The sequence below is a fragment of the Ostrinia nubilalis genome, chromosome 9 (assembly GCF_963855985.1).
Source record: "Ostrinia nubilalis chromosome 9, ilOstNubi1.1, whole genome shotgun sequence".
NCBI classification, from domain to species: domain Eukaryota; kingdom Metazoa; phylum Arthropoda; class Insecta; order Lepidoptera; family Crambidae; genus Ostrinia; species Ostrinia nubilalis.
The window spans coordinates 7,143,162-7,156,616 of NC_087096.1; the positions used below are offsets into that span (position 1 = coordinate 7,143,162).

The 13,455-nt window shown below is 36.3% G+C and overlaps 1 protein-coding gene across 1 annotated transcript; it reads left to right on the forward strand.

Annotated features, from left to right (window-relative positions):
• The first annotated feature begins 363 nt into the window (after positions 1-363).
• LOC135074830 (uncharacterized) lies at positions 364-12,933 on the forward strand. Its single transcript, XM_063969212.1, has 20 exons — positions 364-524; positions 698-866; positions 1,223-1,418; positions 1,807-1,979; positions 2,993-3,231; positions 3,657-3,756; positions 4,102-4,289; positions 5,310-5,417; positions 5,661-5,827; positions 6,545-6,793; positions 7,397-7,571; positions 7,915-8,083; positions 8,210-8,402; positions 8,557-8,729; positions 9,217-9,455; positions 10,511-10,610; positions 11,026-11,213; positions 11,472-11,579; positions 11,809-11,975; positions 12,532-12,933. The coding sequence occupies exons 1-20, from the start codon at positions 432-434 to the stop codon at positions 12,758-12,760; spliced, it is 3,423 nt and encodes a 1,140-aa protein (XP_063825282.1). The 5' UTR covers positions 364-431; the 3' UTR covers positions 12,761-12,933.
• The last annotated feature ends 522 nt before the right edge of the window (positions 12,934-13,455 follow it).

Below are 13,455 nucleotides of genomic sequence, written 5' to 3' on the forward strand. Positions count from 1 at the left end.
TGTCACAGTTATGTGTGTTATAAAATATTTAGGTGCTAGCTCTTACACTATATAACTGGCGGCCGCATGTAGCTGCGCGTTGCCGCGAAGAGCAGTGAATGCAAGTGTGGTGCGCTAGATGGCGACACAGTAGCTTCTTGTAGCAGTCAGCCCTATGGCATCAAGACAGTACCGATCACTGACGTATGTCAACAAAACGGTGCTCGACTCTTAAGACAAGCTAAATTACACCATATTGTTGATGACATTGAGCATACATTTTTTTGAATACCTTCGCGAAGAAAAACTTCTGTACGTAGTACTTATTATTATTCTGTGGTAATACTTCGGTTGTATTCGATTGTTGCATTTTTACAGATAAAAAGGTCGATTTTTATAATGCAGTTACTTCTATCGACCGTTCTCGTGCTGCTACAGCTCGTTTTGATGATATGAAACACGCAAAGAAAGATTATGGTCAAGACCAACACATGTTGTTCGTGGCAGATCTCAAGTGTCCCAATATTTCAGCTTATTTTGATAAGGTGCTACAACTCTACATTATTTAAAAAAATCGCTCTTGATTACCTAATGAGCTGTATCTATTGATTTTTTTCAATGTCTATAAATACGTTGTGGTTTTCACAACCGCAATCTCAGAGATGTGTTTAGTTACATGATAGTTTTTACGATTTATTATTTTAATTGTAATTTACAGAAAAAAGAAGAACAATATTTATTCAGATCACCATTCCGCTGGATCCTAATCAGTTCCAGTGAAAATGATGAAATAGTACCGAATAAAATAGCTCATATTGATCTCTTGCCTGATTCGGAAGTGATTGTGCTACGGCAAATAGAGGCTGACACTTACGATCTTCATTTCAGTAAGTTGCTAGATGAAATATTGTGTTACTACATTAACAATTATTATGTAGAGTAAGATAGGGCAAATATGTAACGTGCGCTCTGCAACGTTGCGTAGTAAGTAGTTAACTAACATGGGCTAATGATCAATGAATCAATAATTAAATTCTGTAGTTCTCTTGTTGTGAATAGTACTTTTGATGTCACTCCAAAGGCTCAATATTCTAGCTATAGCACTAAAACATATGTATTTGTGTTTAGATAATCATTTTTTGTGTATCGGAGTCAGAAACTCTATAAATTGATAGAGTTAATTAATGAATTACTTACTAATATTGTTGTTATGACCTAAACAAACCTATACTTTATGTTTTAGTTTACAAAATAAGTCCTAACAGTGACTGGCGCACTCAATTCTATGGGAGTTGGAACCTTGAACAGCGGTTTGTCAAAACCAATCAGCAATTGGTTGAATCGACGGCACTACAAAGATTGGACTTGCTTGGTTTCCAGATGAGCATTTGCTATGTTCTGACCGACAACGATAGCATCAACCACCTCACTGATGAAGTGTGAGTTGAAGAAAGTAATTAGGACGATAAATGTAAAAAAAATGTCATTAATGTCGGATATTCAGTTTAAATTCATCGTTAGGTTATGTCGTAGCGTAGCCAAAGGCATATGGATGTCTCTACTATCGTGTATGAGTTGACAAAATGAGGCTACAGTGGCAAAATCATCGTACTCGTATTCGTTAAGAGACTCTAATTAAATTTTTCAATTTGTGTGTCCCATCAAACTTGGATCTCCCGTTCAAGAGTGTCGAAATCACTAGACCAAGGAATGGTTTCACTACTTCTTTCTTTGCTTTGAAATATGAATCAAATGTTTATTTCATTACTCTAAAAATATTTATACCTACATCTAGTTCCCAATTTTATTTTACAACGTCATTTCTAGAAACGACCACATAGACACCATCACAAAAGTGAACTTCCCGACCACAAATCACCTGCTGGATTTCTTGAACGCCTCTAGGAAGTACATCTTCGCTGAGACATGGGGCTACCGAGTAAATGGGTCGTGGAACGGAATGACTGGGTACCTCTTGAGGGAGGAGGTTGAGATTGGAGGTAGAACTTAGTTATTTTGTGATTGAAGACTAGTAAAATGTATGTAGCAGCATTACGAAATATATGAACACTTATATTACCTACCTACGAGTACTTAACTTCGTTAACACTAGAGTACACGCGCGGACTACTATAGTAGACCAGGGTAACATTTTACGCTATAACTTTTTGAAAACTTGCGCCAGAGAGCTGGCATTCCAGGAAAGCCTCGTTTACTAAATTTGTCAGAAAGCCAGTAAAGCTTAGGTCGCTAGATTCTGCGCACTTTTCTAAAATTGGCCGTCAAAACTGCGGGTCTACTCAAAAGCCCGAAATCACTCGACAAAAAAATTATGAAAGACTTGCAAGAAATGGATTTACTCCGTGTACCAGGCAGTAGAAAGTCATGAATACTATGACAGATAAAAAACTAATCATATTTTTTCAGTAATTTTTTTTTTTGTTAACATTGGTCTCAGAGTGCAATTTTGGTCCAAAAAATTTACAACTTTTAAATCTGTTTATAATGTTTGATCCCAAATAGTTATATAAAGAAACTTTGTTTATAAAGTAACTATAATAAACACTTTTATCATTTACATATTAATTCTATTCATAAATTGCTTACAAACTGATTTACAGTGATTTTAAATTGGCTTACCAGAGTAGGCCGCGCGTGTATTCGTGTAAAAAAGGGGCGCGTGTACTGCAGTGTTAAGAAAATAAAGAAAAGATTAAAACTGAATTCAGGAGAATCAACACACTATTCTAACTGCATTTGGGTTTAAAATGCTTAAGTGAAGAACGATATACAGGGTGAAATTTAAATCGTTAGCATTCTTGTGAAACAAGACTCTGCTACGTGGGCTACGTTATACAGAGTACATTCCCCAAATATGAGACTGCCTTTTTAACACAGTGAAACTACTATTTCTTGGAAATAAAGTTAGAATCGCTTTTCTTTTCTTCACAAAATATAAACTCGATTTCAAAAGACTCCTTTAATCAATTTTCGTTCCTCCTCAATTTTCCAGGATCACCCATGTTCTTCACTTCAGAAAGAATATCGGTCGTGGACTACATAGCTAGCCCCACTCCCACTCGTTCGAAGTTCGTATTTCAGCAGCCCAAGTTGTCCTATGAGAACAATCTGTTTTTACTGTCTTTTCGTACATCTGTATGGTACAGTAGCACTGGGTTGATTTTCTTGTTATTGCTGGCACTTTTTGCTGTGGCTGTATGGGAGTGGAAGAAAAATTCGCACCATATTTATGTAAGTTTAAATAAGAGTCAAGCTTGTTTAGCCTTACTATGTGTATAATGATTACAAAGAAGAATATACCAATTCAAATCTCAGTGAGAGTGTTTGAGAACCTCTATCATATGGATTCATAGCTCCTTATAAAATTTATTAGAGAACTATCGGAAATATTAATATTATTATTACAACTTGTATCAGTTACTACTGAGGAAAATCAACCCCTATTGCTATGCCTTAGTTTACAAAATATACTGGTGTGAGCTAGACAGTTTTTAAAACCACATTTTATATCTAGACGTTTTAATCATTGTATCTCACAATAATATTGTAAGCGTAACAAGTTGATCATCCTCATCTAAGTAACCATCGGAAGGAATTGAAGCGATAATTACACCTAATTAACTATTATTAAGACATTTTCCTATTATCTTTGTCAGAGGAAACAAGATTCTGGTATTCTGAGGGCTAACTTCATCGACGTAATAATTCTGATATTTGGTGCCATCTGCCAACAAGGAAGCCCCGTAGAACTAAAAGGTAATTTATGAAAATTAAGGAAAATTAAAAAAAAACACGTCCGTCCGTCACGGGTCACATGTGGACGTGTATGGAATTAATATTGGCACATTAAAATTTTGCTTAATATGCTTGTGATGTCGTATATTTACCTGTAGGCCATCCTAGACCAGCTGGTATGGAGTTCTTCTTTTCAGTTATCAATCAATATTTATATGCATTGTTATAATGTATTATGTACATATTCTACTGCCATTTATTTAATTACAATAAGGCACTTGTCGAAGAATTTAATTTTGAGCTGGACCAGAGTAGTACAGTACAGATATTTTTCGTCTACATTTGACAGCAGTCTATTTATTTCAGGATCACTAGGCCGTGTGGTGATGCTAATCCTGTTCCTGGCTTTGATGTTCCTCTACACTTCATATTCAGCCAACATCGTCGCGCTGCTGCAGTCCAGCTCTTCGCAGATCAGAACGCTGGATGACCTCCTGCATTCCAGGCTGAAATTCGGCGTTCATGATACCGTGTTCAATAGATACTATTTCTCGGTAAGTCATATTTATGAACGACAACATAAAATATCAAAGTACATTGTGGCATCTTCAACATCATTATTTTAGTCTCCAAGGAAGAATTTACCAAAGGCTAGTAACTATGGAAGACTAGCTTTTGCCCGCGGCATCACCCGCGTGAAATTTAGTTTGTCACAGATCGTCATAAATTATAGCCTATATTATTATGTTATTCTGGGTTATAAACAATAATACCTACTGTAAAGTTTCATCAAAATCTGTTCAGTAGTTTTTGCGTGAAAGAGTAACAAACATCCAGACATCCAAACTTTCGCATTTATAATATTAGTAGGATTTGAGTTTGGAGGAAAAAAGCTTATTTTGAAATGGAACTGCGTGGTAAAGTCCCTTGAGTAAGTCACATGCTCGGTCATGATTTCTTTCTTTTTTGTGGAAAACAAGGCAGGTATTTGACCGCATTCGCACCTGGTGTTAAGTGAGGTCACAAAATAAGATGCACTCTAGGATGGTACATAATAATATCTGCCCTGTAAGTGCCTATTCACTCTCGCCTTAAAAAGACCCGGATTATAGTGTTCGGGAAATACAGCAGCAGGCAGCGAATTCCAGTCCCTAGCTGTTCGCATTATAAAAGAAAATTTCATGAGTAAGATTTAGATTCAGAGCCTGATTTTGTCAGAAAAAAGACTTTGTGTAAATCTTATCACAGCGTAATAAGGGTGCTGCAAATTGTACGTCTTACTTTTAATCAGGTTCCTTCATCATCGGGATTTATGTAGGTGACAGTGTGATTATGAATGTTGTTTTAGTTTGATCTATATTAAATTAACGAGCTAGTAAACACTCCTTTTCTATTTTATTAGAAACCATCTTGTCAAGATGTATTTAATTGACTTCACATGTTATCCTACCGTAATTTTGTCGCTGCGTTTATGTCTATTAAAGTTAGTTTCTCTTCTTATTTAAATAGATACCTTCGCTTAATTAATTGTAACTATCGAAGTGTAATCTTAATCCAATCTACAATTTGCTTAGACGGCAACAGAGCCCGTCAGAAAGGCTATCTATGAGAAGAAAGTTGCTCCGCCCGGCACTACCCCTCGATTTATGTCCATGGAGGAAGGCGTGAAGAAAATGAGAAAGGTAATAAATCATTTCTGAACATGCGTAAGCGCAGATACGATTTAGATCTATCGGCAATTATAAACAAAAACATACTATTTTCCTACATGTGAGTAGGCACTAAAAATCTTTAGACCCATTGATCGTAAATAGCCCGAAGGTAAACTGGATGAGAATGCCTTATGGCATTAAGTTCGCCTAGTGTTAAAATGTTAGAATTGAAGTATAAATAAAGAAATAAATAAAACTATTTTTATTTCTCAGGGATTATTCGCGTTTCACATGGAAACTGGAGTGGGTTACAAGTTCGTAGGAAAATATTTTAACGAAGGCGAAAAATGTGGACTGCGCGAGATACAGTACCTCCAAGTGATCGATCCGTGGCTGGCGGTCAGGAAGAACACACCTTATAGGGAGATGTTTAAGATCGGGTAAGATTTTTCTTTTAATCCCAGTAGGTCAGAATAATCGCAACTCAATTTTGTATACCCATTCTTATAAGATACACCATACAAGAATGCGTGATTAATTCAGTGAACTGTTCCTGAATCATAAAATGTACCTACTATTTCTATTTATTTATATTAACCGGCAGACAGTGGTGACTTGAGCTTGTTGCGTCGCTTCTTCTCAGCACTTGCCAAAATGATGGTCTCGAAGCGCTGCTGGTAGGGTAAAAAAATTATGAGACATGTAAAGGCTCCTTATGAGCAAAATATTTGACAATTTGTAAGTACTATTTATTAGTCTAACTAAACAAATAAAGTTTTGACTTGAAATCAATTCCCACCAGGTGGACCGACAATCTGGTGAAGGTCGCGGAAGGTACCTGGATGCGGGCAGCGTAGGATGGTCGTTGTGGAAATCCTTGGTGTAGGCCTTTGTACAGCAGTGGATCTTCAGATAAGCCACAAGATATAGACACAACAAATTGTCTCTACCAATTTCGGATGACTTTTTTTACATTCCGAATCCCACTGGATCTTATGGATTTTATGGATCTTGATCTAACTACAGAAATGTACAAACAAATCGGCAACTGTGATGGCCATTACTGCATTCGCTTTGTACAGTGTACAATGTACTGATACTACTGATCGTTGTATGGCGCCATTGAGTAATGAATTTCTTTTGTTTTATCACTCCAGAATGAAACGCATCCAAGAACATGGTCTTCAAGCCAGGGAGAACCGGCTGCTATACGAAAAGCGACCTAAATGCTCCGGCCGAGAATCCAACTTTGTTTCAGTCAGCATGGTTGACTGCTACCCGGCGTTGCTAATATTGTCTTACGGGAGTCTCGTGTCTTTAACTCTTTTGATATTTGAATTTCTTTATCATAAAAGAGAAACAATAATTCACAAATTAAAACATTCTAATACACATTCACATTCAATGTAGAGATTTTTGTTTGTAGTTGCTTCTAAATAAAGCATTGCATAAGTGCGTTATTTAAAAATGTATAACGTTTCGCTGTCTGGTGCAATTAAAGGAACCCACCCATGTGATTAGCGAGAAAACACCATGCCACTTAAAGCATATGTATCGTATAATTATGCACAAGCTCTACTGTAACCAGCAATTAGTAGCTACCTAGTTAGACACATTAGCAAATAGACGTATGACAACAATTAAACCTGAATTTAAATGCTGTGTTTCACCACCACATGACGTTTGGTTCGCACTTGAATTATCCAATAAAGAATTGAGATGAATCTCCGTGATTTATTACTGGTTTTTATATTGGTTTATTTTGTTTGTACTTTTACCAAATCTAGCAATGAAATTAGTATGATTACGGATTTGATCCAATCTTCTGATAAATTAACTTCAGTGGTAGCTCATGCCTGTTGGAAACCATGTAAGTACCACTTAATCTTACCGAACTTGTTAACACCGGTTCAAACTGGATTCTGCTGTTACGAGATAAGGTGTAATGACAAAGTGTGTTACCATTACTATGTCTAGCAATTAGTAAAGAAAAGGCTAATGTAATCAAGAACGATTTCAGCTAAACAAATTCAATTAGCGTCTCGATTGGGCAACAAGACCAGACCAATGACAGTACGCTTCGTGAATAAGAACTGGGCAGGTATAGTGGAACCTTACCACAGGGAACGCCTGCTGATAGTAGCTGATCTGAACTGCCCTACTACAAAAGTTTTCTTCAAGTTGGTAAGTATCCACAGCTTCTTTGAATATAATTTTGCGTCATCTCAATTTGCAACTTTTGCAAACATAGACCGACTCTTCTTGGTACTAGCATGAAACTAAGCAAGCCTGGATAAAAAATCAGGTAGGTACCTACTGAAAAAGAGTTACAGATTGAGAGTTAGCTTTAAATCATTGATTGAGAGTTTCCGGAGGTAGGTAATTATAAAATTACAAATGTTATCGAATTTCAGAAAGTTGACCAGCACTTTCAAGTTGACTCTAATTTTTTTACCAGCATTATCTATAGAGAGTATTAAACTGTATTTTCACATTCATGTCATTTCCTGTTGATGTTCCTGTTCAGGCAAATGCTACAAAAAAGTTCAGCTTTCCATACCGCTGGATTGTGATTGGAAAAGCTGTAAATGAGAGCATGGCTATTACTTCGGATTTTCGCGACATGCCTCTGCTACCGGACTCTGATGTTATTATTGCACAGAGGAATGACAACAACTCTTTTATTATAACTACGAGTAAGTCAGTAGTGAGCTTTAGAATTACACATATTCTTTAATGATAGGTCTGGTACTTGTACAGTTAACACATTATCTTTGTTGATACCATAAATGTACTACTTTACAACATCCTTTACGTTTTAGCTTACAAGATACAAATCAAAGGTAAATGGATAGTTGAACAATTTGGTATATGGACATCTGCTAATGGGCTTAAGAAATTTGAAGCTGTTAAACACCCTATATCAACAAGAAGAAAGAACTTTCAAAGGGCACCTATTAAGACGGCTATGGTGATTCTGGATAATAGAACAATATCCAACCCTTACGATCTAAGGTAAATATAAGAATCCCATAGGTACTTGTGTATGGGAATGCCTAAGAAACACCAGTAAATGGATAAAGCCTGATGTTGATGATGATCTGAAGTAGAGAGAGATCTTTGAAATACTTACATACAAAATGTTACAATTTCCTTCTTCTTCTTTCAGTGATATCCTAACTGATACAGTATCCAAGAGTAGCTTTCGTCAAACAGACCCTATATTTGGATACCTCAATGCTTCTAGAACATTGATCTACAGCCCTACTTGGGGCTACTACAGAAACGGGAGCTATGGTGGAATGATTGCCGATATGACCATTGGCGATGCTGAACTAGCAGGTAGATAAACAAGCAGAAGTATAATCCCAACTAATATTATAAATGCGAAAGTAACTCTGTCTGTCTGTCTGTCTGTTACGCTTTCCCGCTTAAACCTCGCAACCGATTTTGATGAAATTTGGCATAGAGATAGTTTGAGTCCCGGGAAAGAACATAGGATAGTTTTTATCCCGGTTTTTGAAACAGGGACGCGCGCGATAAAGTTTTTCTGTGACAGACAAAATTCCACGCGGGCGAAGCCGCGGGCGGAAAGCTAGTTATTTATAATTTTATATCAATTAGCAGTCTCAGATTAAAACAAGATGAGATATCTTTTGAATGATGTAGAGGCGTCTTGATTCAGATTTTTCTTGATCTTTGTTGTTGAAATAATCATAATGATGATTCCCGTCATTTCTTGTTCCAAATAAAGTCTACCACACTGGTAAATGTTACCATTAAGATGACACAATTATCTGCTAGCTTTCAATGACTTGTTTTTGACCAGGAACGGTGCTAATAGCTACTCAAGACCGCATGGAAGTGGTAGAATACCTATCCTGTCCTACCCCTATATCGATAAAGTTCGTATTCCGCCAGCCTCCCTTGTCCTACCAGAACAATCTGTTCCTATTGCCTTTCAAAAGTACTGTGTGGTACTGCATTGGTGCTTTTGTCTTGGTATTGGCTTTTATCCTTTACATCAACGCTTTGTGGGAGAACAAGAAGTTGGAATCAAGTGAACAGGTATGGATGTTCCTTTTAATTGTATTCTATTTATTCAACAAAATATTAATGAATTCAATAAGAAAAGTGATATTCACCAAATTAACACTAGAAATAAAAATAAATTGGCTATACCCGCTTTCAGACTTAATAAAGTGTTTGCCACTTTTATGGGACAAGGTATCCATTTTTATAACAAAGTCCCTGATAAATATAAAGAGCTACCGTATAATAAATTTAAAGGTATAGTTAAAGATCACATGCTTAAAAAAGCCTATTATACAACTCGAGATTTTCTTAATGATAAGTCATCCTGGGAGTAGGATTATGGTCCTCTCATGCTCGCACTAAAAATAATTAAAATGGAAAGTAATGTACAAACTAATAATAATTTCTCAAATGTTATAGTGTCATGCTTCTCAATCTGGACTGTTACTTAGCTTTATTATTAGTTTTTTTTAAAGAGATAACTTGGAATTGTCATTCTCACTAAAATGTCTCTGGGGTGGTGGCGTAGTGAGGCGGGTCGTTACATTCCCTCTAATATGGTCGAGTGAAGCGATGGCTGGTTCACTCGTCATGTCTGTGAACAGGCGCTGCTTTCGGGGACTGGTCAATCCAAGTTATTCAAATTTATGTATGCGAGTCATTTCTACTAGTATCTTAATATGTAAGTCTAGATATTAGCACGTCACTACCTTGTTTAATATACCACGCAATCTTGTATACCCATTCTTATAAGATACACCATACAAGAATGCATGGTAAATTCAGTGAACTGCTCCTGAATCGAATGTACCTACTACTACTATTTATATTTATTTATATTAACCGGCAGACAGTGGTGACTGAGTTTGTTGCGGCGCTTCTTCTCAGCACTTGCCAAATGTTGGTCTCGAAGCGCTGGTAGGGTAAAAAGATTATGAGACATGTAGAGGCTCCTTAAGAGCAAAATGACGATTTGTAAGAACTATTTATTAGTCCAAACAAATAAAGAAATTTTGACTTTGACTTTGACTTTGAATTTGCTGCTTAGTTTTGCGATATTATAACAAAATTTCATGTATTTATTCTAGAATTTCGAAGACCCAACAGTTTTGAGACCCAATGTTGGTGATATAGCAATATTAGTGATCAGCGCTATATCTCAGCAAGGAAGCTCTACAGAACTAAAAGGTACGAGTACGTCCTTAATGTGACTGCCACATATTTGACTAAGGTGTAGAGTTATATTAGTTAGGGCTTGTAGAGTTAGGCTGAGTTGCACCACTAACTTTAACGGTATCTACAACGGTAACCAGTGCTTTTTTGACAGATTTTTGACGTTTGTTAAAGTTAAAGTAAGATGGTGCAACCCAGCCTTGGCGTGTAAAGAGTTAGAAGCTTGGCTCTACATGAAATCTGATCTTTACAATGCGAACCATTATGGTCTTAGCAAAATGCTTTTTTGTGGGTGAATGTGTGTGGCTCACTGCTCAGTATTGCTCAAATGAGAATATTAAATACATTATAATGCTTCATTGACTGGACTATTAGCATAGTAAGCTTAATTTGAAAATAGGCATTAGCGTGATAAGGTTTTTGATTTCAGGAACTCTTGGCCGCATTGTTATGTTCATTTTGTTCCTTGCTTTTCTGCTGCTTTACTCTTCTTACTCTGCCAGTATAGTAGCGCTGCTGCAGTCCAGCTCCAACCAAATAAGGACCCTCTCCGACTTGCTGAACTCCAAGATAGAGCTGGGTGTTGAAGACACGCCGTATAACCGGTATTTCTTTCCAGTGAGTACCAAAGTTATAACTACAGTACAGTGAGTAAATGTTTTTTATAGAGCAAAGGGCAGTTATTTGACCGCAATCACACCTGAAAGTAAGATGCGGTCTACGGTGGTGGTGGCTTATTTTTTCTCTTCAGAGAAAACGTTAACGTTTGCCTAGTTTCTCCTTTGTATAAAATTTGTGAATAAATTAATTAATATTTATAGTTCGTGTATCCAGAGATTAGGTTCCTGCAATAAATGTAACATTGAAATATTTTAGATTGCTACTGAACCAGTAAGGAAAGCGATATACCAAACTAAGATAGCTCCCAAGGGTACAAAACCAAAATTTATGAGCCTTGAGGATGGAGTCAAGAAATTGCAAAAGGTAAGTAAGAACATTAACTAAACTAACACACGACAGCACATCAGACTACCCATTTTTGTTGCAAACTCGCCCCTATTACAACTGCACAAAAACCCACAGTAGTTACCTTGACGTGCCGTCGTCTGTACCTACCTATAAACAACTTGAAGAACATAATATAACCTACTTGATAAGATCTTCCTAAAAATAGCCTAAAATAAAACTAAAGTTTGTAAACTCTTTTTTTCAGGAACCATTCGCGTTCAACATGAATAAAGGAATAGGGTACAGACTCGTGGAAAGATATTTTCACGAACATGAGAAATGTGGTCTCCAAGAAATACCTTATTTGTACGCAACAAAAACATACATCACTTGTCGAAAGAACTCTCCTTATAAAGAAATCTTTAAAATAGGGTAAGTGAATGTTCAACATTTTTAGTAGAACGCAAAGCTAACTAGACCTAGAATTCTAGTTTGAACCTAATACAACATGATAAAATTACTATAAAACTAGTTTCAATATGCATTTCGCTATATTTATTAAACACTTGTAGACTTCTTTGTGCTTATGAAGATAAATGTTCACGGAAAACAATTTCAGTTTGCAACAAAACAAATTAATTAAGGAAGACATTTAATTTGAATGTAAAACTAGTTGTACGAGTAATAGAAATAAAATCTCCGGTTTGTTGACTACATAAAACAGCTCTATTTCCATTATAATCGTTTTGAAAAGACATAAACATTATGGTAGTATGTAGATTGCTGGTGTCACATTTAAATTAAATGTAACAGTTGATTAGGTACGTACCTAATAACCAGCGCAGTGCCCGTATCTCAATACCTCTGGCCAAAGACGTGGGTAGTCCTCGAAATATTCCATTTAGCTCTAACAGGAGAACTAAAGTTAATGGAGATTAAATGACCTTATGATGATGATGAAGATTACACTATCTTTTTTATATTTCAGATTGTTCAGGATCCAAGAGCATGGCCTGAGCGATCGCGAAAACCGTCTGATCTACGCTCGGAAGCCACCCTGCCAAGCGCGCGGAGGCAGCTTTGGTTCTGTCGACATGGTGGATTTCCACCCCGTTCTGTTGATGTACCTCTATGGCATTTTATTGGCGTTTTTCTTCTTCTTTGTAGAGATACTGGCACACAAGAAATTGCATCCACGTCAGAGTCAGCGACGCTAGTCCTTTGATATTTTGCGGTTTCTTCTTCTTGAGCAAATAAATATAATTATCTTAGTAGAATGTCAGTTATGTGAGGCTTACATTAGTGTTCATAAAGATACCGCCATAGGAAATTGTATTTAGCACACGTATAATATGACCACTTAATTTTAAAATAAATTGAAGAAAATTTATGATTTTGTATCATTTCTTTTCTTATACAGTAGTAGCATAGTTATCAATATCAATACTTAGTTATCAAAAGTAGTAGTATGCTGAAAACTATCTGTTTCAATCCTCTTTATACAACATATCAAGGAAAAAAAACATAATTAACAATTGAAAGTCGATCCAATTAGACTAAGTAAGACTACCAAATCTAAGGTAGGTTTCGCATTCCAGACCTACAACTTTAAAATAGGTAGGTACTTATGTAGAAAAGCCTATTTATTTTGTAAGGAATAGGTACCTTTCGCAATTTTTTAATCTTTCTTACATTTAAGAGGACGAAACGGTGCGCATCCGTCAACTTCCTAATGCAGCTCTACATGTTAAGGCCGGGTAACAGAGAAAATGGCGAAAATGAGGTTTTCATTTTTCATTTTTGAGGTACTAAACAGTAAAATAAAAGGCTAAGATTTTTTTTGGGCATAGTTGAGGATATTTTCTAGGGCTATTAACGGATGGAAACACGATTTGATGAAGTTGACTCGATA